We start from the raw sequence: 26,443 nt of genomic DNA on the forward strand, positions 1-26,443 counted from the left end.
CAGACATCCCTACTCCCCCTGAGCCTGTGCTGGAGGCTGGAAGAGTTAGATCTAGAAGGGAGGGGTAGTGCTTATACCAGGTTCTGTATTTCTGTGGGCCTCACTAATGTGAATGTCCCAACCTCCTACCCACTTTGGCCGGCAGGGGCCCAGGACTCCTTCGTTATTCAACTTCTTTAAGACCGAGGTGGAGTTCCACCTCGGTCTTAAAGCTGTCCCTAATGATACAAGCTCATTCTGATCCTGCCTTTTTCTGAGCTCAACACCTGTCTGGCTAGGTGGTGCAGTGGTCAGAGAGCTGGGTCTAAAGTAAGGAAGACCTGAGTTCAAATGTGGCCTCAGATACTTACTAGCTATTTGACTGCAGGCAAGTCACTTAATCTCTGTCTCAGTTTCCAAATGGGGATAATAAAAGCACCCACCTCCTGGGTTGTGTGAGGATCAGATAAAGCACTTAGCACAGTGCTTGGCACACAGGAGGTACTATATAAATGCTATTCCTTTTCCCCTCTAGGTAGTATGATGGGGTGGAAAGAATCTTGCACTTGGAATCAAGAGAGATCTGGATTTGAGTCTCGCCTCTGATTTGAAGATCTATGTGGCCATGGGAAAGTCACTTAGTTTTTTTGAGTCTCGGTTTCCTCGTCTGTAAAATGGGAATATTATACATTCCTCACAAGGTTGTTGTGAAGCTCAAATAAGGCTTCATATAAAAATGTTATTAAAGGTCAACTATCATTATTACTATCCTGCCTCAGTTTCCTCAACTGTAAAATAGACATTATAATAGTTATTATCCATAAATTTTTCTTAGAATTGCTTTATGTAGCACTGACCCTACTTTCCCATTTAGACTATAACTTCTTTTAGAGCATCAGCTGAGTCTTGTATATCTTTGTTTCTCCCACAGCAGCTAACACAGTGATTTATATGTTGACGCAATGGCTGAATGATGCAAAGTTGGCCGGGTACCATCTGCTCATTCTTTGGACAAGTAGATGGGAGCCTCTCTTCCTTCCAGAATCTGCCTGTGATAGAGGACAAATTCTAATAAAGCTACGCAGTCAGGGTCCATTGAATCCAGTGTCTAGTGTTCATCACAATTGATGGTCCTAGATGCCTTTGCCATGGGCCCCTCCAAGGCTGCCTCTCTTGGTTCCTCAGCTCCACCTAAACACTGGCTCTCCAGAGCTGGCTTTTTGCCTCTCTTTGCTGGATAGAACCTCTGCAGGAGACAAGAAAAGCTATGTCTTTGCAGGCCCCATTTGTTGAAGGAGAAGGGAACTATTGGCCAAGACGCTCTGGGTGGTCCCCCCAGATGCACTGGCAAGACTTGGATCTCTGGGTTACCTGAGGGTTTTAAGAGGTGCCTAGTAACGGATGTACACTAGGAACAAACTATAGGGATGAAGGATAGAGGGAGGGACGCGGCCCTTGGGAACAGACTCTGAGTGATGCCAGCCACTTCATGGCGGCTTCTTCCACTTGGCTCGGCCCCTGTGCTCTTGGCGTTGGCACAAAATATCACGCTCTGGCTTCTATTGGCTCTGCTACTTACTGTGGAGACAGGTCCACCAATAGGAATGGGTTGGGGAAGCGGGCCAAAGAACCCGACCCCTCCCCAGCACATGCATGCACACTCACGCTGGCACACTTGTGACAGGAACAGCAGGCAAAGGAGAGCAATTACAGCACAAAGGAAAAGTTACCAAAATACCCTTCAGCTCTTATTAGGTCTTTTTGTCTCTTTCCCTTCCCACACCAACCTCTTGCTTCCATAAAATAAAACCAGCCCAGGAAGAGGGAAAGAAAGTCAGTGGATATGCATGTGCCTCCATGCCCACATGCATCAATCTGAACAGAATCGTGCATTTTCCCACATAGAGGTGCGGTGCTTTTGGTCTACTGGTCACCCATCTCATGTGTTTTTCTCCTGGAAAGGCAAAACAACGGCATTTGCCTATAGAAATCATGGATTCTTCACGCCTGTTCATGCCTGAAGAGGCACAATCCATGTACACACAAAAACCATCGCAGACATACATACACGTGAACAACACATATTTATATAAATACACATTTGTCAAGGTAACAACAACACATATGCCAGACATCTAAACACCTCAGGCACATGTAAGTACACATATCCACACAGGAGCAAAATCTCCCCCCACACAAACACATACATGCATTCATACAACCACACTTGTACAGACACACACACACGTATACACAAAACCATAAGTCACAGATACCATAGGCATACACATCATAGGGATACACTCACACTCCCGACTCCAAGGACTCAGTTGTACTGAGCTCCAGTCTGCAGCCCCAGGTTTCAGGGCACATGTTCTGGGAGCCTGGGTGTTACCTGAATCCTTTGTCCAGGGAGATACACTTGGCCTCGTGCTGGCACAGGTTTATCTCAGGGATGCAGTAGTCAATCACTTCATCGCACAACTCTCCTGGAAGAGGGGTACAGAAGAGAAATATCAGGATGTCTCAGGGGAATGTCAGTCAGGAAGAGATGAGTCCTGGCTCTCCTGAACTATGGGACTTTAAGCAGAGACACTGAGTCACTGGGCTTCAAAGTAAGATAATGATAATCTGAAAAGCAGAAAAAAATCTCCTGGGCACATTCTACTCCCCAGCCTCCATTTCCCCATATCTCTCATGGAAGAAAGATACTCATGTCCTCCATGCATATGTGCAAGTCTCATTCGGTCACAACACTGGTATTTGTTTGCTTTTTGTCTTTTTTTTTTCCTGGACCTGAGATTCAACTGGTACGGGGGAACTCCAGGTGAGGAAATTCCTTTTACCAATTGCTCTGCAACTTACAGCCTTAGAAAGTTACCCAGGCCACTGAGAAGTGAAATGACTTGGCCAGAGTCACACAGCCAGTACGTGTCAGAAGCTGGACATGAACCTCAGTCTCCCTGAGGCTGAGGCCATGCCTCTCATTTGTTCATATCAGAGCAGAAAAGCTAAATGCAGACTAGACTTCATAGTCTTAGACCTGATGACTCTTGCTTTGACCTGTGACTCTGAGTAGCAAAGGGCACACATACTATCCTGGAAACAAGTCCTTAGAAATCTTCTTACAAAGCATAATCAGTCAATCACTATGGGTCAAGTACAGGGGATGCCAAACCAAAAATGAGACAGACCTGCCCTGAAGCACCTTATAGTCAATGAGAGGGGGGATTGGGGAGTGGTAGCCAGGGAAGGGAGCGTTGGTCTAGGCCAGCAGTTCTTAACCTGGGGTCTGTATGTCTGCATACTTTAATTATATCTATATCTATATATGTATGTATAATTTTCAATTGTATTTAACTCTTTGTGACTCCATTTAGGGTTTTCTTGGCAGAGATACTGAAGCGGTTTTCCATTTCTTTTTCCAGCTCATTTTACAGATGAGGAAACTGAGGTTAACAGGGTTAAGTGACATGCCCAGGGTCACACAGCTAGTAAGTGTCTATATATGTATATATATGTATTATATATATATGCACACATACATGTATGTAGGTACATTTATGTATATATATTATATATGACTATATTTCAATATAATTGGTTTCCTTTGTAATCCTATGTATTTGATTTTATGCACTTGAAAATATTATTCCAGGAAAGGGTCCAGAGGCCCCACCAGATTACTGAAGGGGTTCATGTCACAAAAAAAGGTTAAGAACCCCTTGGCGTAGGCAGTTCTAGGAATTGTGAGTGGAGTCACAGGAGGTAGGTTGTTGTGGCTCTTCTAGTAGCAACTGAATTCATTTTAGTTCTCTGAGCAAGAGAGTGAAAAAGGAAGGTATGATGGTTGGAGAGGTTCCCCTCCCAACCTTGCCGTGCCATGGCTTCTCAGCGTACTCATCATGTTACATTTTGTATGACGATCACTGGTGTAACCATCTTATCTCTCTATGGAAGTGGATTGCAAGCACCTTCAGGTCAGGGACTATGCCTGATTCATCTCTGCATCTCTTCAGTGCCTAGCGCATGGGCTTGCACTTAATAAATGTTTGTTGACTTGAACTGAACTGGCAGAGGTCCACTGATGAGCTGTTAACTCTCAGGTTATACCTGTGGTGACTGGTGACACTTCATTTCTCAACCTAATGGCTTATTTAACTGTCCTCATTAGAAGCTGTTAATATATCAAATAGGTGTATTTGGAGGGGAAAAAAAGTAATTAGCTTTGGGAACAGAAGGCAAACACAGCATAAGTGATCACTTTGCCAGGCGTGAGCACCATTGGGAAGGGCAACAGCCCACAGTGAACAGAGTAGTCATCAGTTAAATAAACAACCCACTGGTTGGTCAAAAATCCACTCCAAGGCAGCGAGGAGTCTGTGATTCTGCTGCTGGGGATTGACACCAATGGAGGGACTGAGGGGATTGGGGTAAGAGGGCACATTCCTCATTGGACACCAGTCTTTACTGGCAGAGTCCTGGGGCATGTAAGTGGGAGCCCATCCCTCTCTGCCTCCCCTTACCTGTATAGTTGGGTGGGCACACACACACATAATTGTTGATTCCATCCACACAGGTGGAATTGTTCTCACAGTCATTGTCCTCACAGTCATCTGGGTTGATCTCACATCGTTCCCCCTCGAAGCCCAGAGGGCAGGAACAGCTTTGATGGGGAGAGAGAAGGGGAAGAAGTCAGAGGGAGAAGGGGGCCACAAGAGACTGGGGAGCAGAGATAGTGAGAAAGGCTTCTCCCCATGCCCTTCAAGGTTCCCAGAGGGAAGGGTATACAATTTGGACAAGGAGACATAGCAAATCACCTTCTTGGGGGGTGTGGGACCCTGTTCCCTTAGAATCCTCAATTCAGGACCACTTTGGCCTGAGAGGGTCTTGGAGAAGTCATCTACATCAGCTTCTTGATGAAGGGGCAGGGTGGTTCGGCAGAAAGTGTAATGGATGTGGAGTTAGAGGACCTGACTGTGCCATTTACTGCCTGTGGAGTAAATTAATCCATGTTTCTATCCCTTATTTATCTAATCTATTAACTAAGAGATTGGACTAGATGACCTTGAGGGTCCCCTCCAGCTCTAACTGGAAGATCCCATGGGCAAGACTTCATCTCTTTCACTTCCCTGAACTTATGACTACCTTTTCTATTCTCATGGATACCGAAGGATGGAGCTTCTAGAACTGCCCTTGGGAGCCTTCTCTAGGTCTTCACTTAGCAGTGAGTTCTTTCTTAGGTCTAACTTAAATACCCTCAGCGGCATTTGGATTCTCCTTCCCTTGTCTTTGACTTCTATCCTTTGCGGAGTGAGAGATCAGCCAACCCCTCACCTCTTTAGAGCGGCTCTGATGCTTCCAGACAATTTCTTTGTTGCCTTTCTAGACTCAACTTCTCCAACCCTTCCTTAAGCCATGTTTCAGACATGCCATGTTCACACTTCATAATTTATTGTCTTTGCTTACTTTTGAGCTCTCTCCAGTGTCTGTAATGTCAAGGAGATGAGGAGGGAGGATAGCTATGGAGCCAGGAACCAAGAACTCACTCAGCTTAAACCCTCGTTAATCAGAGCAAAGTATTTTCTTTACTTGTCTCTATCTTATTAATAATCTTAAAATTAAAAAAAAAGTCCTAACAGTCGGTGATTTGTCCTTTGCTTGACTTTGCTCTCATCCCTGGGAGCATAGGAATGAGATAAGGCAGAGCAGTTGGGTCTAGAAGCCCTAGGGATGTGGGGAGCTATGACTCAAAGTAATAGGGAGAAGGCCTTCCTCATTTACAAATAAGCAGTGTAGTCAACTCGTCACCACTGCCATGACCAGACTCTATACATTTGTCTATACATTGTCCATAAAAATGTGTTCTGGGATGAAATGTACCCTGGCTCTCCCTGCTCAGGCATGCTGAACCGACTTGGGAGTCAGTTTACAAAATTGGGAGAAATAAAGACTAGACAATTTCAGCTGACTCCCAAAATGCACAGAATCATAAATTTAGTGTTGAAAAGGGCCTCAGAAATCATCTAGTCCAACCCCCTTCTCTTAACAATGATGAACGAAGTGAGAGGCAGATCCAGCATAGTACAGTGGGGAAGATCTCTAGAGACAAAGGCTATCATGGCAAGAGGACCTTAGTTCAGACCCACTTACTACCTGTGCAACCACGAATGAGTCACTTGCATTCTGTAGGCCTCAGTTTCCTCATCTATAAGATGAAGAAGATGGACCCAATGACCTCTAAAGATCCCTCTCAACTCTAGATCTAGGGTCCTAAGTGACCTGTCCATGGAAGCAGGTTTTGAACCAAGGTCTTCTTAGCAGTCTTTTTACTCTACCATGTTGTCACTCATCTTTGCCCAGTTGCTGACCCTCTTCTGTCCTTGGACATACTACATTCTTGCACACAGAGGCCTGTAATGCAAAAGTGCCCCTGCCTCTCCCTCTCCACATTTCCTCTTCTCACAAATGGCCTGCTTAGTCATGGGCCATGGGTCAGACAGGAGGCTTTTGGGGCAGGGGGAAGGTCTTGCAGCTGGGCTAGGCAGAAAGTCTCAGTCAAAGTTATTAACTTATTTTTATTTATTGTTTATTTAAGTTCTTATGATTGCTTGGGGGTGGAGCTCAGGGTGGGGGGAGATAGATAGTAGAGAGAGTTGCAATATAGAGGGAAGCAGCAAATTGCTGATTGAGCTATGTGTGTGTCCATGGGGGCAGGATGGTGTGAATGTGTGTGGGCACTCCTAGCAGGGCTTCCTTCCCTGATGGGAATCCCAGTGAGCCTTAGAGAGAGGGGGTTGTGCTAATGGCATCAGGCTTAGAGATTGCCCTCTTAAGGGCTGGCTCAAGTATTGAGAGTTGGAAGGAAGTCCAGAGGTGTCAAACATGTTGCCCGCAAGTTACCTGCCTCCTCCCATACTCCCAAGTGGCCTGAATCAGATTAAAATGTAATAGGGAAGTATTTAACAAAATAAATAAAAATACAACAGAATGCAGATAATATTAATATGTAGTTTTCTAAGTCAATATGTAGGCCACAGGGATCCTTATGGTTTAGAGGCCCCCATTTCTATTTGAATTTAACACTATTGATCTGGTCCAACTCCCTCATTTTACAGATGAGAAAATTGAAGCCCAGATAGGAAAAGTGACTGTGCCTGGAGTCACACAGGTAATGGGTAGCAGAGTTGGGATTCAAAGTCAGCTCCCCTGACTCCAAATCCACTGCTTCATGAACTGATCAGTTGAAAGAATAAAACCTACTGGGGAACCATTTATTCAGAATCTCTAGGTATTTCTAGGACAATCCAGAAAGCTCCCCTTGATCAGCACCACCCCCCTTTTCCTCCTCTCTATATGCTCCTGACCTAAAGAAAGAGAGTTATTTTATACCCGGGGCCAAAATCCTCCCCAAAATTGAGCAAGCATGTCATCGTGATGTTAGGGCCATTGGGCACAGTGTATCTAGAGGTTCAGGACTTTGTGGGGCACTGTTACTCTGGCCCCACCCCACCTCCAACTCCCACCTTGAAGAGTATAAGCATTGTTGTTGGTCTTGCCCCCTCAGGGCCCTCATCGAATGACCTTTTGCCCCATCAGGGAGAGGTTTTCTGACTCTGGCCAACAAAAAGAAATGGTTTGCCCTCAGTGGGAGTCTGGGTCTGTCTCAGAAACATGGAATACAAATCTGCCTAATTCTAGCCTTGCTATATCTGGGACTTTTCCTTAAGAAAAACCAAGCACATGCACACTCACAAAACAGCTCCAAAAGCTGTTTCTAAGTCAGAAAAATGAACTTAAGTCCCTCAACTATTGGAGATGGAACCAAGACCCCCTGTGCTATACCCCCGGCTAAGTTTTCACCTAACTGGCTAGGTATGAGAGCCAAACGTGAGAAATGGAGTCCCACACATTGCGAAGCAACCTTCTGCTCACCCATGGATCCCTTGGGTGGGTGCAGGGCATAAGGATGAGATTTCAGCCCTTGGGGTGCATTTCCTGCCTCTGGCCTGTCCATGTCACCACCTCCCTGTGATTTCCATGTGGTTTCCTTTCACCCCCATTCATTGCCTATCTGTGAGCCCCAGAGCCAGGGAGTGGGTGGCTTGGCATTTCTCAGGCAGGAAAACTAACCTCAGCTTAAGTTTCAGTTTACAAGAGTAAAGATTTGACAGGCTTGGCAGGCAAATGTATGTACAGGCTAGGCCCTCCAGGGAGAGGAACAGAGAGAAAAAAGATAATTTCTTTCACAGACCACACAGTAGACAGGCTAAGGAGGGCCTCTTCCCGTAATGCCTCTGATAGTCACTTATTTTTCCCTTTTGGCTGTGATGGTTTCAGAGAATTTGACATCAAACTGCCTCTACACCCCCTCCTCTGCCTGCTGGCAAACTAGTCTCAAGCCTCCTGGGGCAGTTGTGGGTTGAATTCTCCCTCTCTTGATAGGTTCAAATTTCAGAACCCCTAGTCTGTGCCCCTTACTTGAGGCTTCTGCCTTCTGCGTCCATAGCTTCATAAAACAGGGCTCTTGAAATGTTCTTCTTGGCAGAGCCTGGGCCTGCTGGACAGGGTGTCCAAGGGTCTGGGAGAAGTAGGAGCTGAGCCCCTTGGTTGGGGCAAGATTCAAATTGTCTCATCCTCCTGAATCCTGAGGTCTTAATGCTTTAGGCCACTGAGTTAGAGGGAGGATTCCAAGCACTTAGCACAGTGCTTGGCATATAGTAGGTGCTTAATAAATGTTTACTGACTGGCTGACTGATTATGAGGTGAAGAGAAGGGAGGATGATCTTGGATACTCGGGCAGTCTCTATAGGGGGAAAAGCTGAGGTGGATCTGAGTGAGGTCTAGCGGAATTCTGGGGCAAGGCCAGGAGAGTTGTGACTTCAGGCCTCAGTCATGCTCAGTCAGCACATTCTGACTGTCACAAAGCAAGATGGGAAGGACCTTGGGCAGTGGTCCTGATTTCTTTAGGCGGGCACAATCACCTCCTTTAGTTGCCTGTCTGGGTGCCAGGGGATTCTGATTTAAAGCTTTCCTGCTGAGCCCCCTTTGGTGGGTGAGGGAAAGCTCCTGCTACCTGAATCCATTCCTATTGGTCTCGCTGAGGTGGCAGGTGCCTCCGTGCTGACAGGGATTCTGGATGCATGTGTTGATGGGCATGTTGCAATCCCGGCCCTGAAGAAAAGAAGGAAAACATGCCAGGTTAGTGATGCCTCCAGTGGATGAGCTGGCCTTAGGAGGTCCTCATAGGGACAAAAAGTATAGCAAACGTGCCTTTGTTTCCCAGAGAATACCAAGTTGTGTTTGGGGAGAGTTGGCTGTGTGTTCAAGGCCTTCCCTCAGCAGGTCTCCAGAAATCTCAATTCCTTTCCCTTGGGACTCTCTCCTCCCTCATTCTACCTTTGTGAGCTCTCTGAGGCTGGGAGGATTGGGACTGGCATGTCTGGTGAGCTGTTTGGTTGTTGGTGTGAAGGGCAGAGAGAAAAGGAGAGATACCCTTCTGTGTAGTGTTCTAGAGCCCTTTTCTGAAGTCAAACACCATGACCCTGCTGGGAGCCCCGGCTCCTCCTGTCAACCAAGCCAGGCTGGCAGATGGGCTAGGGATGCACCTGAGCCTTGGCAAGTGGCCCTGCCTGCTGCCTGGCTTCTCTGCCAAGCAGCCTGGCATCATTATCTTGGGAAGTTACCTCCCAGAGGGCTGGGAGGGGTGGCATCCAGGGTGGAGGAGGGGGTGGGAAGCTCCCGCTGCTTTTGTTTCAGAGCCACATGCTCTGTGGCCTGGCCACTTTGCCAGCCATGGGCACTAATGGGAGGCCACCCACTGCCATGCCACCTGTTCCCCATCTGGCTGGGAAAATCCCTTTTCCCTCTCCTGCTCTGCTGCTGCCTACAACAGGATATGATCTAGAATGAGTCCAAGTTATTCTTTAGTGGCGTTACCAACAGTCTGAACTGTGAGGCTGGGGATTCTGGTATCCCTTGGTGGGGGCAGATTCTTATCCAAGAATGTCAGCCTTCCTTTTCACTTACCTTGGATAGGATCCTGATACAAGATCATTAATTAAAAGCTAGAAAGAATGGAAGAGGCCATCTAATCAGGCCTTTCTTTTTATAGATAAGGAAAATGAGTCCAAAGAGTTCAAAAGCCTTGGACAAGGTCTCAGAAACAGCAAGTCGCAGAGCTCAGATTCCAACCAAGGTTCTCCGTCTTTTGTCCATTGCACCGGGATGTCTTGTGACCCCTGCCTCATCTTCACCACACACCTCACTGCTCCTTCACACCTGAGTGATACTATGTCCACCCTGGGGTAGTATGTCCTCTGCATGTATACGCAGGCTACCCTTCCTGTCCCAGACTCTGGGCTACCCGAGGTCAGAGCCCTGGTCTGTTCAGACCTCTTGGTATAGCACCGTAGACAATGAACAGCCAAAGAAAAGCAGTCTGTGTATGATAAGCATGATAATACAGCGATGTCAAACCAAAGGAACTCAGACAAAGAGCAGGTCTGGTTCTTAGTAAGATTGATTTCTGCTTCCTTATGTGATTTCAGGGCCGCAGATGAGGCCCTTCTGTGTCCGCAAATCTTTTGTTCTCCTTTACAGAAGATGCCTAAAATCTTTTTATTGGGCAGTGAGGCATTAGAATTTTTAAATACAAATATCCCTAGGTGGTAAAACCCAATGAGAAATACAAATGACAGTGGAAATGGAAGATATCATATCCTTTCCTGAGAGCATTGTTTTTTGAGGATAGGAACAGGGGATGGGGGAGGGCCTTGGGTACCTGAGGGGTGCAGAAAATGAAAGTTAGGGCTGACACTTTGCCTACATGACAATTCTGCCCAGGGCTAGGACTGGATACAAGCTCCCTCAAAATACCTGATACTCTACTGATCACTGCCCATGTTATGTTTCCACATTAGAAAGTAAGTCATTTGAGGACAGGGACTGGTTGTATTTATTACATTTCCACCCCCAACACTCGGTATAATGCTTTGTACATGGTAAGCATTCAGTAAATATTGCATTAAATTGACCGAAGAAAGAGTGTGAGCATTAGGACTGCTTGCCTCTAACTCTATTACTCTCCCCTCTGTGTCACTTGGTTGCCTAAAGCAGCTCTAAGGCAATATATAAGTGGAAAGGCAGCATGGGTAATGTGCTGGATTTAGAATTGGGAAGATCTGGGTTCCAATCTCACCTCAGAGATTTCGTGGTTGTATGAACCTGGGCAAACCCCAACTTCTCTTAACCACAATTTCCTCCTCTGTAAAATAAGGGGGTCAGGGGACTTGAGGATCTCCTAATTGGCTACCAGCTCTATGATCTCTAGACCTAGCTGACAGGGCCTGCCCTGTGCCAGTTTGGTCCTTATCTTTCCAACCCTGGTCTTTCTCCCTCTTGCCCAATATGCGCCCACCACTGCAGTCAAGGGAACTCACGCTGACCTCTCCACTTAGCATAGTGCCTGGCACACAGCAGGTATTTAATGGCTGCTTTGACTGACACTTATAAATTGCTTCATATTTTAACTTAATACATGAATGAGGGAGTGGATGAATAGCATTTATTAAAGTTGGTTCTGAATTCATCCCAGGTCAGCTTGTTTCTCCTCAGAGGAGTCTGAAAGATCTTAAAAACAGGGAATTTGGTGAAAATTGTGGATCTAAAAAAGGATGTTGGGGCAGTTAGGATAGACTGCTAGGGCCTGGAGTCAGGAAGACTCATTTTTGTGAGCTCGAGTCTAGCCTCAGATACGTACTATCTGTGTGACTCTGGACAAATCACTTTGTTTTTTGGCCTTAGTTTCTTCATCTGTAAAATGAGCTGGAGAAGGAAATGGCAAACCACTCCAGTATCTTTGCCAAGAAAACCTCAAATGGAGCCATGAAGAATAGACGTGACTGGAAATGACTGAAGAGCAATAGCAACCCTAAAAGGGGTCTCAATGAGAAATGCCAGGATGGGATCCTGACGGACAATGGAAGGAGAAAAGCTTTGGGGAGGAAGATGCTGCCACATGCGTGGGGCATTCCTGCTGATCCAGCTGCTTCCATATATTCTTCGGGAATTAGCGACTCGGTGTCAAACCCTGATTGGAGGATGTGCTTTGCATCTTTCTTGAATGTGATTCCGATTCAGGCAGCAGTGCCTGGCACTTGATGAGACTGTAATTGGGCATGACGGTGGCACTTTTCAGTGACTTCCTTGTCCTCGTTAATAAATCACTATTGTCAATTTTTAGAAAATTAGGTCAACTCCATTCTTTCCAGCCTCATTTTTATTTAAATCCACAAGATTTATGATATTCCCTGGCCACATTCCCCTTTCTATTATCTCCGGGACTCAACTCTTCGAATGTGAATATAGGGAGGGTTAGTGGGGCCTGGTCAGTATTTGAGCAGGCTGGGCTTCAGTGACCACTAAAAGTTGCAACACTTTCAGACCCAGTCTGGAGGATGGGGCCATCGTGTGTCTGCATGAAACTGAATCTTTGAAAAAACCAGCTAAATACTGGACATTTGATTCATACAGCACCAAAATACAGATATTTGGAAATGTTCAGACAATTCCTACAACTTTGCAATTTTCCATCTGATTGGTTGGTGGCATAGTTTCCTCAGTTATTCACTCACAACCACAAGACCTTTTTCTCCATATCTATCTTTGTTCTTCCCCATCAAGGGATGGGAGAAAATTATTACACACTCTTGACTGGTTTCATGGATGAGATAGGAGCAGCGGGGAAAAAGACAATGCACAAATATCCAAAATCTCTAAGTCATGAGTTTCTAGTGGGACACTTTCTCCCACTCTCTACCAGAACTTTCAAGGACCTAGGTTAGAATAACATATCATGACAGCTAAAGGGGACTTTAAAGATCATTGTGTCCAACTCTTTTCCCAGTTTTACAGATGAGGAAACTGAGGCCCAGGCAAGAGAAGTTACTTCTACAAAGTCACCGTAGGAATCAATGGCAAAGGTAGAGCGATAACTTGGGTCTCCTAAGATTCTCAGTGTGCTATTCTTTCCACCAGAACACATACCATTTGCCTTTCACTTCCATTTGAGGACGCTGACAAGTATATAAGAGCCAAAAAGCCTTTCTGATCACTGTGTTTGTAACCGAGCATGAATGCATGCCTAGCCCTGTCAATGAATCCAAGCCTGGGCATCAACAGCTCTAGCAAAAGCCAAGGCCTCCCTTTGCATCCCTCCAAAGTCTTTGTAGACATTCACACGTCTACAAACAAGCTATAAATAAATGCCTTCCTCCCTCCAGTGCCCTTGAAGATCACTGTCTGTTCTCATATTGGGTTTTATAGAAATCACATATCATAGCCAGTTGTATGAGGGCAGCAGCTGACATGAAGTCATCCCTGTCAATTCAGTGTTATAGTCAGTAACCCCTGGCATGCCACATTTGGCATGCACAACCTGGGACTGATGGGCAACTCCAGCCTGGGCTCTGATCCTAGAGAATAGCTTACACAGGTCGGTGATTGAGAGCAGGGCTGAGCACTGGTCTAGGAGTCACGCAACCGGCCCAGCCCAGTCACTAACTAGCTCTGTGGCTTTAGACAAGTCATTTGCCATCTCTGGGCCTGTTCCTTCATCTCCAAAGTAAGGGGGTTGGGCTAGATGAGTTGTCAAGACATGGGATCACAACAAGGTGAAAATTCTCACTTAGATACCGGCTGTACGGTCATAGACAAACCATTTTACTTCTGGAGGACTCACTTTCCCTTTCTGTAAAATGCATATAGTGATACTTGCCCTATCTACCTCTCCAGGTTGCGAGCAAAATGCTTTGTAAGCCTCAGTGAAGATATCAATAATAGTAATAACGATGCACTAATGTAGCTCTTCGACATTACCCTTGCAGGCTTTGAATACTTTTGCTTTTGCACCTTTGTCTGGAGAATCTACCGCTTCTTCTGAGACTTGGCTCACTTCTTATAGCAAGTCTATCCCAATTTCCTCCAACTGTCACTTCTCACCCCCTTGGAAATTACTTAATATTTACTTGGTATGTATTTTGTATTTATTTATTTATCATGTTGTCTTTCCTCAATAGAGTATAAGTTCCTTGAGAGCAGAGACTGTTTTGTGTTTATCCTTTGTATCCTTAGCACCTAGCTCGGAGCCTGGCGCATAGTAGGCACTTAATAAATGCTTGCTGAATGAATACATAATTTCATTTGAGCCTCACGTGAGGCAGGTAATATAGTTGTTATTATCCACATTTTACAGATCACGAAACTGAGGTTCAGGGAGGTCCAGTTACTCGGCTATGGTCATGTACCTAGTGAGTATCAGAACTGGGATCTGAATACAGGCCTTGCTGAACTCCATTAACTATTACAAGTCTCCAAGGACTCTGTGATATGAGTTACTCTTCTTTGTCTTGGGCTATCTGAATCCCTCTCCTCCCTACATCTCTGAGCCCTTCTCTGATCTTGTCTCCCTTCAGCTGTCACCTATAGCCTGCTGTCCTTCATCCTCTTAACCTCTGGAAGTATAAAGATTCAGGAGGAGAAGAATCTAGTCATTAGGAGTTGGCATCAAGTCCAGATGGAACCAAATTCGCTGGCACAGCAACCATCTACAGGATGGTGCCCAGGCCAGTGAGCTTTCTGAATCTCAGCCTTGCTCCCCATCTTTCTTCATTGCTTATAGGAGGATACAAGCCAGACCTGGGAAGTATCTGAGCTGAGCAAGATGGACCAGGTTAGAGGGTTAAAGCTCCTTCTCAGTTTATTAAATGAATAGCAGGGTCTCTGAGCATTAGCCTCCTTTCAAACCCCAAGTGAGTTATAGTTTGTCCCTAAAGCAAAGGAGAAGAGCGAGAGATATGTCTTGGAGCTGCCTGTGCTGATCACAGGCATACGATTGCAGAAGGGCCTGGCTGAGGTTAGCAGCACAGATCTCTAGCTTTCTGTTATGGTCCAGCTTCATCTTGCCCTCCACTAGCAAGAAGGATGCCTTGACTACACCAGCTGTGCTTCCTTCCTTGATTCATTCTTTCCTCCTTCCTTCCTTTCCATCTTCCCCTCCCCTCTCTCTCCTCTTCCCCTCCTTTCCTCTCTCCCTCTCCCCCTTGCTCTTTTCCCTCTTCCCTCTCTTCTCCTCCCTCCCTCTCTCATTCTCTCTTCCTTCCTCTCTCCTTCCCTCCCTCCCCACACCCCTCTCTCTCACCATCTTGTGGTATCTCTTATCCTGCTAGTTACCTATTCATGCTTGGGTCTTATATTCATAATTAGATTACAAGTTTCTCAAGGTCAGAGTTTGTGTCTCACCTTTTCTGTAGGCCTCAGTGCTAAACACAACCACTTAGTAGATACTTGTGAATAAATTTCTTTTCACTCACCAGACTTTTTACCCTTACAGGCAGCTGAAAGTCCTATTTCTCCTTAGCAGCTTTATAATCACAGTTTCAGAGCTGCAGTGTCCCTTGGGGCTTATCTAGTCCAATCCCTGCCTGAACAAGAATCTCCCTTACAACAGAGTGGCCAAGTGGTCCTCTGGTAATTGGAACCTGAATTGCTCCAATGAGGGCAAACCCAATCCCTCTCAAGGCGGTCCATTCTACTCTTTGAAGGCTCTAATTTTGAAGGAGTTTTTCTAGAAGTCAAGCCTAAATCTGCCTCTTTGTAGCTTCCATCCACTGACCCTGGTTTTGCTCTCTTGGTCAAAGCAGAGCAAGCCTTGTCCCTCTCCTATGCGCCGGTCCTTCTGTCCTCCTAAACCTTTTCTCTTCTAGGCTAAACAACCTCATTTCCTTCAACCGATCTTCACGAGACATGCACTCGGGATCCTTCACCTTCCTGGTTGCCCACTTCTGGATATTCTCCAACTGTTCTAAAATACAGCACAAAAGAGCTCAACACAATATTGCATATGGAGGCTGACCAGGGCTTAGTCTATCGTGGGACTATTACCTCCATCATCTTGGATACTATGCCTTACTTAATGTAATGTAATATAGGGGGCTCAGTGCTAATCAAAGACTCTCAGATGAAATGATGTATTTAAAGGATTTTACAAACAATAAAACTCTATACAAATCTAGGTTATTATCAGGGTTTTTATTATTCCTCTCTCCTTGGAACATAGTGTGGTGTGACAGAAAGCATGCTAGATCTTGAGTCAGAAGAGGATGCTACTTGTTACCCGCTTGGCTTTGGGCAGGTAACCTCCCTTCTCTGAATCTCAGTGTCTTTATGTGCCAAAGCAAGGGATTGTACTGAATGACCTCTAATCATGCTTCTGGTTCAAAATGCTAGGAGCTGTGAGCTTCTTTACTTTTCAGAGTAGTCAGGCTTGGGAGTGGGGAAGAGCCAGATGACAAGACAGTCCCTACTCTGGAGCCCCCATTCTATTGCTTTTTTTAGAGAGTATAGCTCCTGAACATTCTGACCCAGGGTCTTCAACTCTTCATTCTCCATTAACAGCCAAGTATGCAAAGGAACATGGTTCAGGACAACGAACCCAGTGGGCAGCTTGCTGGTGCAATAGTGGCTAGATGTGGTAATTCCTGTCCAGCTCAAAGGGATATCAAATGGCCTGCATCTCATCCCAAACTAGACCTCCAGCCAAGGCCTATAGGTGGCACTCTGGGACTGCCAGAGTAACTGCCTTATAAGGCCTGTCCTTAAGACTGCAAGGGGTTCCAAGTCATTAAGACTGCAGTGAGTCCTAAGCTCATAGATAAGAAACACATCCACCACATCTGGGGAACTGTCTTAGTGGGGTTGCCCCAGCCTATGTTCCCAGTTCATCTCAGCTTTATTTGTAGACAGACTTCCACACTGGGGTCCAGTTTTGGAGGGATTGAGGTTGAGAATGAAGTGGAGGGGCCTGGGGCTCAGCGGGAAGACCACTGGGAGAAACACCAGGCTTAGTGGGCAATTCTGGGCATCTGGGGTTTATTGACAGTCATGAAAAAGATGTGGTATGTGTTTCCATTGTATAGGAGTGCCCAGGATCACAGCCAAACTGTTGGCCAGAATTTCATAGAATCATAAGTGTTAGAGCTGAGAGGGTCCTTAAAGATCACCTAGTTCATCTTCCTTATGCTAAAGTGGAAATTCTCAAACTCTTTGGTCTCAAGGTTCCCTTTACACTCTTCAAAAACCATTGAGAACTCCAAAGAGCTTTATTTTATGTGGGTCATATCTATTCATATTTATGATATTAGAAATTAGTATTATTATGAAAGTAGTTTTCACCTTGTGGATCTCATGAAAGGGCCTCAGGGATCCCCAGGGGTGACCAGGCCACACTTTTAGAAACATTAGAGGCAGCTAAGTGGTGCAGTGAATAGAGGTGCCCTGGACCTAAAATCTGGAAGACTTGAGTTCAAATGGGGTCTTAGATACACATTAGCTGTATGATCTTGGGCAAGTCACTTAATCTCTCTCTGTCTCAGTTTCCTCAACTGTAAAAGGGGGATAATAATAGTATCTACTTCTTAGGGTCATCCCAAGGGCAAATGAAATATTTGTGAACTGCCTGGCACATAGTAGGTGCTTAAAATGCTTGTTTTCTTCCTTTCTTCCTTCCTCCCTCCCTCCCTCCCTTCCTTCCTTCCTTCTTTCCTTCTAAAGCCTCCTCACTTCTGCAACTAGACTTTGCTCCTCGAAGGATATTCCCTCCATAGTTATACTCACACGTGGAATACAAACTCTGAGAATATAGAGGGTGGTTAATTGATCATGGTCCGAGAAACCATTTCTACATGAGCAGCCTCTTCTGGTAGTGGGTGTGGAGAAGGGAGTGAGGTATTTTTCTAGATTTAGTTTGGATGATTAGCAGAGAACAGTCTGGGAGAAAGCATAGTGGTGTAGGATTTAGAGCACTGGACCTGGAGTCACAGTGTAGGGGTTAGACCACTAGACCTGGAGTCACAAAGGGTTCAAATTGCACCTCAGACACTTACTACCTATGTGACCTTGAGCAAATCACTTAAAACCTTTGTGTCTTGTTTGTTTTTAATCTGTAAAAGTAGGATAGCTCTTAAGGGCTGTTCCTGCTCTGAATCTATGATCTTGTGACCTTCCGGGTTATGCACTCATGTTGCTCCCCTTTATTCTGCCTTGTGTCTTGCCTTTAGGCTTTCCAAAACTACAGAGGGGTTCTCACTTATTCAATTTGGCCTCTTCTTCCTTCCAAAGAGGTAATCCTTGGGCCTGGAGTATTTTGAAGCTAATTATCTGGGGAGGCAATGTGAGAGCATTGGAGCAGAAGGCCTGATTTCTTAAGATGCCCTCTGCCAATGCCTTTTGTGACATTGGGGAAGTCACTTAACCTCTTTACATTCTATTTTCCTCAATTTCTTTTAAAATGGGTTTTATTGAAGCCTCTTGTTTTTACAGTAGTTATTGCCAGATATATGTTCCTTCCCATAATCAATCAATAAGCATTAATTAAGCTCCTACTATGTATCAGGCACTGTGCTAGGCACTGGGAGATAGAAATACAATGAATAAAGCAGTCTCTGAAAACCATTAGCCTTCCCTTCTAAAAAGGAAAAAAAAAACAGGCAATATTCCATACCTATAATCTCTACGCCACACTTTCATAAATTTCAAGATAGTATTAATATTATCAGTGGAACTGTATTACAGAGAAAACTAGGTGGTACACTGGATAGAATGCTGCACTTGGGAGTCAGGGAGACTCGAGTTCAAATCTTGCCACAGACGCTTATTAGCTGTGGGACCCTGGGCAAGTCACTTAATCTCTGTCCACTTCAGTTTCCTCACTGTAAAATGGGGATGATAACTGTACCTACCTTCCAGGGTTGAGATGATATTTGTAAAGTGCTTTGCAAAGCTTAAAGTGTTATGTGAATGCTAGCTACCTCTACCATCATCATCACACTTTTCTTCCTCATAGAATTGTTATGAAGATCAAGTCATCATCAACACTGACTTGCAAGATATTGTGTGCTAGGAGCTAAGGAGGAATAAAGAGCTGAACAATTATTCATTATAAGTATTATTTTTATTAATTAATTATAATTAATTTATATATTATGTAATAATGCAATTAATTAATATAATTAATCAATGTAATTATTAATTATAATTAATTATAATAATACTGATAATTACCATTTTTACAGCTCACACCTCCAGAAGAATACTCTCCACAGCATCATTGATGAATGGTCATACAGCCTGTGCCAGAAGACCTTTGGTGACCTGCCACCTCCTCATCTGTCTCACTTTTGGATCCAGTCCTCACTATCATGGCATCTTCCTTACATCAAGCCTCAGCTTGCCTCTTTGAAACGTCTACCCATTGCTCCTACAGTAGTTCTTTTCCCTTGGGCCAAGAAGAACGTATCTAATCCACATGGTAGCCCTTCTTCTTTCTCTTTTTTGGAAGGAAATGTGGCACAGGGGATAGAGTAGTGGACTTGGAGTCAGGAAGACCTAGGGTTCACTTTTTGGTTCTGACTCTTACTGTGAGACCTTGGGCAAGTCATCTAACCTCTTCAAACTTAGCTTCCTCATCAGTAAATTGCAATATGTACCTCGATTGATCAACAATCAACCGATAAGCATTGGAAGCTCAGATGAGAAAAAAAAATATTTTGCAAACCTTAACGTGCTTTATAAATGTCAGTTATCATTACCGTTCCCATTTCTTACTGACTATGTCTAATTTATTTCTCGTTGTATTGTATTTAGAGGGTGGGGGATGGGTAAAGACAAGGGCATGAAATGTAGATGCCTCTATTTTGTGCATTTTCAGTATTTCTGGCTAAAGATTAAGTGGGTGAGCCTGGGCTGAGTGACGGTGAAACCATTGTTTTGAGATTATCTGTGGATTTGGATTGTCTGGACTTATCATGGAAACCTGAAGGTTGGATGAAAGTGCACTCCCTTGGGTTTGGGCAGTAAGGAGAGTATGGTGGGGAAGTAAGAAGTATGTTCTTGGGTAGGGAAGAGGAGGACAATGGGAAGAGTCACTCGCGGTGGTACCTTGTAGCCATAAGGACAGGAACAGCGATACAGCTCCGTCGGATCTGGGCTACACGTCCCGTTGTTCTTGCATGGACCAGAGAGGCAGGGGTTGCACTTGGCTGCAATGTTGATGTCCACCGGGCCTGGGAAGCCAAAGTCACAAAGTATTTAGAGTCTCCAAAAGATTTCACACAAGTATCTCTGCCTACCTCGCCGCCCTGCTGCCAGTCTATGCCCTGTCTTGCCGTACCCCTGCATCCTTTTCAGCCAACTACCAGCCCCAGTTTTAGTCTGGTTTTATTCAGGAAAGTTTCCATTAATTCAGCTGCTGTTTGATGATGAAACAATCACGGTGGGAAATCATTCAAAACACTTCTGCAGTCAAATCAATTACTATAATTAGTCTGATCTGATTTCAGTGCTAATCTGCAAACAATACACTGTAATTAGAAACACTCTGTGCAGGAAGTTCTGGGCCTGGACTCCATCTGCTCCCCCCCATGCTGGCTCCTGATTTACCCCACCTTGGACCTCCCAGACTCTGACTACTGTCGCTCCCCCACCTTCACACCATTAGCCTTGGCCAGACTGTGGTAGGCAGAGTTAGTTAATGGAAGGCAGTCAGAGGGAGGGACCTTAGGTATGTACTCCACAAGAACAGTGTTCACTGCCTTGACATATTCTCAGGATCTGTGACAACTCTGGTGGACTTTACACTATGTGATCCAGGAGGACGGGCCCTATGTCTAAATGGTTCTCTTTGCATTGTGCATAGATTTAGAGCTGGAAGAGACCTCCATCTTGTCCAATCCCTTCACTTTAACAGATGAGCAAATCCAGGCTCAGATAAGTTAAGTAACTTGTCCAAGGGCAGCTAGGTGGCACAATGGACAGAGTACAAAGTCTGGGACCAGGAAGATTCATCTTCCTGAGCTCAAATCTGTCCTCAGGCATTAGCTGTGTGACCCTGGGTAAGTTACTCAACCCTGTTTGCCTCAGTTTCCTCATCTGTAAAATGAGCTGGAGAAGGAGATGGCAAACCACTTTGTTAAGGAAACCCCAAATGGGGTCATGAAGAATCAGACACCAACTGAACAACAAAAACTTGTCCAGTGTTGGTGGGATTTAAACTTCTCCCCAATTCTATGTCTAGCTCTTTATCCTACTACAGCAGGGGCTGGCAAACTATGTCCTGAGGGCCAAATCTGACCCACCATTTGGTTTTTTTTTTTTGTCCAGGGAGTTAAGAATGATATTTCTAAATAAAGATTTATTGCATGTAAGAATGTAAAAATCATTGAGCTCAAACACTGTACAAAAACAGGCAGAGGCTGGCCCTCAGGACCCTAGCGTGCCCACCCACTGCAACACACAATGGTACCTCTTAATAAAGGAGGTAACGTCATCAAAGAAGGCAATGATGATGATGATCTGTTGAAAGGAGGTATCATTTAGGGTAAGAGAACTTTAAACCATTCTAGAGTTAAATGAATTGTCTTAATTCATTTCTTATCGTCAGTTCCTTGGCATCTAGGTGGCATAGTGTATGAAAGTCAGAAAGACCTAAGTTTGAATCCTGATGCAAATTTTTACTTAGTTATGTGACCCTGGACAAGTCACTTAATCTCTCTGTGACTCAGTTTTCTTACCTGTAAAATGACAATGATAATAATAACCCCTATATCACATGGCTGTTGTGAGGGTGAGATGAGATGAGATGGTATATGTAACCCACTTAGCAAACCTTCAAATGCCATATAAACATTAGTTCTTCTTCTTCTTATTGACTGGGAGCAAGGCAGAAGAGGAGGTTACCAAGAAGGGCACAAACCCTGGGCTGGGATCAGGCCTAATGCTTGCCTGACATTCTCAAGTAGAGACCTGACTGGCAAATCTGATTCCAAGTATGGGATCAATGGCTCTCCTCAGCCTCTCTATGACTCCTTAATTCCAGCAAGTCTCTGTGGTTCTGGGCCTCAGAGGTTCCAGGTGCAGATGGAGGAATGAAAAATGAGCTTTTTACAAAATAAAAATCAATGCGACTTTTCCAAACTTCAGCAGGGGTCAGGGCCACTGGTAAGTCTCTTCCTCACTTGGTCTGAATGAAGGCCTCCTGAATCCCAACGCACTGTATTGACAACAAAGTGTCTTCCCCTCTATTTCAGTTAAAACAAATTATATGGAAAAGGGCAATGTAAAATTCTCCTTGAAAAAGATGAATAGAGAGTCTGGCTGTCATCTCAGCCACACGTGGGACATTGGGGACAGGCATGCAAGGACATAGACAGATTGGGGAATTTCATCCATTTGGAGAAGGAAAAATTATCATCTATTTTTTTGGGGAAAAACAACTCTGACATGTATTTATCTGCTTGCCTGTTGTCTTTTCCCCATCCCATGTTCTCCCTCCCTCCTTTTCTTTGTTTCTCTCATTCTCTCTAGTTCATAAAGATTGGTTGGTCAGGAGAGGTACTGAAGGGTTTGTAAAAATCTTAAGGGAGAAAGATGTTAAGAAACGTATTTGAATTCCTCAATAGCCTGAGAGGTAAGGAGGAAATCAGAAAGGACCAGGGTTATTGCCAAGAGCCGGGACATGACAAGACATTTATGTGGTCAGGATGACTTCTTGGAAATGTACCCAGGCTACTCCTTTCCCTAAAAGCCCCAAGGAGTCCTTTTTTATTTTGGGTATGATTAAGAGGAAGGGGAAGGGGAAGGTTAAGGAAGAGAAGGATAAGGAGATAGATGAATATATTTCAGTGTGAATTTCAATGTCTAGGATGTCCCTTCCCAGCCTATGGAACAGAAATGGTGTTGGCTTCTGAAGTCACAGATGGGTCAGATGTCCAATTTTTGGAGTGGACGAGGGACGCTAAGCAGACTCCAGAGGAAAGACAGAAGTCTCGGGGGTGAGAGGATGGCTGAAGAAAGACAACATACAGACCCGAAGAGGTGACAGGTCGGCAGCTTAGCCTCAGGGCCCACCTCCTACCTTTACACTGGAAGCGGTGGGTGGGTGTTGTCAGCAAGAGCCTGTCTGCCATGTGTTCAGGGCTGCTGCAGCGGGCAATTCCCGGCTCCTTGTAGCCTGCCTTCACCCACTCTGAAAGCCAGCGTAGGCTGCAGTCACAGTGCAGCGGGTTGGTTCCCAGGGCCCTGAAGAAGCAGCAGTACCAGTTATTAGGTCTTCCCTGACTTCCATCTTCTTGGCACATGTCCCATATTTTGGGAGCCGTCTCAATGTTAGCTGCTTTTACCATATACTGGTGCACTTTAGCTGCTCAAGCGGGTAAGTCTTTTGGGGGTTGGGGCAGTGATCCATGGAGAAATAAGTCCTCTGTTACCCTTGGACACTTTTGCCCCAAACACTCCCTGCCCCACCAAGGCTGGCCCACCCAACTACCCTCCCATCCCAGAACCTTTGTTTCAAGTTTCTTCTCCAACTTGGGAATATTTCCTTCCCCACACTTGCAGAATTCCATATCTCCCTTTACCATTCAGGTCACATCTCACTAGTCTAGAAAGCCTTTCTGAACCTCAACTGACCTCAGCATCAGTCTTTCTCCCATATCTGCTGTGTTTATGGGGGAATCCATTCTGCAGAGAGGGCCCTAATAAAGGAGTTCTAGAATCATATAAATATAGGTTCCCAAAGGACAGGCTTTGAGAGCCCAAACTTTAAAAATTGGGGTGTCTAGCGCTGACTAATGGAGAGAATCTTGGGGTAGCTTTCAGGAAATGTAGGTTTTCCTCTTAGTTTTGCCACTGCTTGCTGTGGGACCTCACGCAAAAAGGGTCTCAATCTTTCTGTAAAATAGGTTCATGAACATCTACCACAGCCCCTGCCTCTGTGAGGCAGAGAGAAGGAGTAGAAAACTAAGATAAAGTATGCAGAAACCTGTCCAGTTCCTGGGAAGAGAGAAATCAGCAGTGTTATCCTTCCCTGATTCCTAGCTGCCATACTCATATATTTCCAAGGTTCACAAGGTTAGCCGTGAAGCTGGAGATTTGAAAAATTCATTCTTTTCTTCCCTGAGAATTGCTTTATAATAAAAAAAAAGCCTAAATTTACTCATAGCGTCATAGGATGTTGGAGCTAGAAGGAACCTAAGAGGTCTCTGGCTCTCGATGAGGTGAAATTAAGACTCATCCCTTTCAAAGGAAGCTCAGGGAGAGAGTGGATTGCCTTGGATGGAGAGTGGAGAACCTTGGGTGAAGGAGGCTGAGGGACCAGCCTGTGGATGGTCCAAGTGTGAGTGTTTGAAGTTCCCTGGAGAGTTGTCCTTAAGGAGGTCACGATGAAAACACAGGGAATAAGATAGGAGAATCCTGGGAGTGTACCTCACAGAAAACAGTGAGGGTCATTAATAATAGCCATTTTCCCCATGAACATTTCTCAAAAAGTCATAGAGTTGGGGCCTCTGGTGCACTCATCGTAACCACATTTACTCCATGAGAGTGAGGGTAGTAAAGCAATGACATGGTGAGTTTTCAACAAGGCACTTACTGATGCCTCTCAGCTCAGCAAAATTAAATATAGGTTAGTAAACTAACAGCCCAGAAATGGGCTCAATGCATCCATTCAGTAGGATAAACTAATCCTGTGAGTGTGTGTGTGTGTGCGCGTGTGCGCGCGCGTGTTATGTGGGTGAGTGGTCTGTGCAAGTGGGGAAGCAAAGGGCAGGGGAAGGGAGGAAAGGGGGACTGAAGGGAGAGTGGTTACTTACAGATGGGAAAGAGAGGTCAGGTCATTAAATGAGCCCTCAGGAACACTGGAAATGTCATTGCCGTGAAGAGTTCTAGAGAAGGGATAAATTGAAACATTAAAATCCAACAATTTTCTCTATGCCTGGAATGCCACCCATCCCATCTTTGCTTGCTGTCTCTTATCCTTACCAAAATTTCCATTCCTCACCTCTACACTTCTGTACAGATGGTCCCCCCTTCTCTGGAATGCATTGCCTCTTCACATCACATAGAATCCCTCATTTCATTCCTAGCACAGTGCTACCTCCTACATGAGACCTTTCATGATCTCCACAGGCACTAATAATGCTCTGAATCTCTTGAAATTACTTTGTGTAGCTTTGGACATACTTTTTATTTACTTATTTGACTTCTGAATTTCCCTATTTTTGTGAAGGCACAATTCTTCCAATAATGTTCTTCCAATCTCCTGGAACTGTAACCTCACCCCACACATCTCATCAGTTGCCAAATCTTGCTATTTCTACCTCCATAACATCTCTCACATCCCTTCTCTCTTACACAGTCAGCTACTACCTCAGTGCAGACCCTCTTCAACTCCCACCTAAGTTATTCCAACAGCCTGCTCCAGTACCCTTCACGCTGCTGCCAAAGCAATTTTCCCTAAGTGGAGATCTGAACTTGTGGCTCCCTATTGCCTCCAGGAACAAATATATATATAAATTCTTCCATTTAGCTTTTAAAGCTATTTATGTATATATATATGTATACATTTATATATATATCTATTTATCTATATATCTATCTATATCTATTTATCTATATTTACCTGTCTATATCTATCTACATATATATATATATAAATATCTCAAAGCCTATATCAAATTGCTTGCCTTCTCAGTGAGGGAATTGAGGAGGGAGGGAAGGAATTTGGAACTCAAAATTTTAAAAACAAATGTTAAAAATTGTTTTAATATGCAATTGGGGAAAAATAGAATATTAAATAAAGAAAAATTAAAAAAAAGCCATTTATGACCTGGCCCCAACCTATCTTTTCAGTCTCAATGGACATTGACTCCCTCTTCTGCACTCTGTGATCCAGTTCAACTGGTTTCTCTTTGCTCCTCACGTATGACTTTAAATCTTCTGTCTCCATGGTTTGGCATTTGCTGTTCCCCAGGCCTCTCTCCTCATCTCCACCTCTTAGGCTTCCTCTTTTCCTTTAGGATCTTGATCAAGCACCATCTTCTCTGTGAAGATTTTCCTGCTCCCCACAAGCACCCTCTCAAACGGTGCTATATTTTAGTACTTCATTTTATATTTATTCTGCATATACTTATATATGTTTTTGTTGTCTCCTCCATTAGAATGAATAGGATTGTTTCATTATTTAAGTTTGTATTCTTAGCACCTGACATATAGTAGGTACTTAATAGATGCTAAATGCTTTGTACCTTTTAATAGCTAACATTTACATAGTGTGTTAACATTTGTAAAATGCTTTATCTATGTTATTTCATTTGATCCTTACAACAACCCTGTAAAGGTAGGTGCTATTATCACCCCCACTTTACAGATGAAGAAGCTTAGGCTGAAAGAACAATGCCCTGCTGAAGGTCACATAGCTAGGAAGTGTCTGAGGTAGTATTTGAACTTAGGACGTCCTGATTTCAAGACCAGCACTTTACCTACCTGCTTCAGTAACTGACATTGTGTGTATCCTACCAGTAGAATGTAAGGTCTTTGAGGGCAGGGATTGTTTTATTTTTGGCTTTGCCTC

The 26,443-nt window shown here is 44.6% G+C and overlaps 1 protein-coding gene across 1 annotated transcript in view; it reads right to left on the bottom strand.

Moving 5' to 3' along the window:
• The window catches only part of SLIT3 (slit guidance ligand 3), a 792,609-nt gene that overhangs the window by 33,326 nt on the left and 732,840 nt on the right, over positions 1–26,443 (bottom strand). Inside the window, exons 24-29 of the mRNA XM_036752562.1 lie at positions 24,684–24,755; positions 22,949–23,112; positions 19,975–20,099; positions 9,056–9,153; positions 4,506–4,645; positions 2,375–2,468 (exon numbers count right to left, since the gene is read on the bottom strand). Coding sequence (XP_036608457.1) covers positions 2,375–2,468; positions 4,506–4,645; positions 9,056–9,153; positions 19,975–20,099; positions 22,949–23,112; positions 24,684–24,755 — 693 coding nt within the window. The remainder of the gene's footprint in view (positions 1–2,374; positions 2,469–4,505; positions 4,646–9,055; positions 9,154–19,974; positions 20,100–22,948; positions 23,113–24,683; positions 24,756–26,443) is intronic.

This window comes from Trichosurus vulpecula, chromosome 3, assembly GCF_011100635.1.
Source record: "Trichosurus vulpecula isolate mTriVul1 chromosome 3, mTriVul1.pri, whole genome shotgun sequence".
In the NCBI taxonomy this organism is placed as follows: domain Eukaryota; kingdom Metazoa; phylum Chordata; class Mammalia; order Diprotodontia; family Phalangeridae; genus Trichosurus; species Trichosurus vulpecula.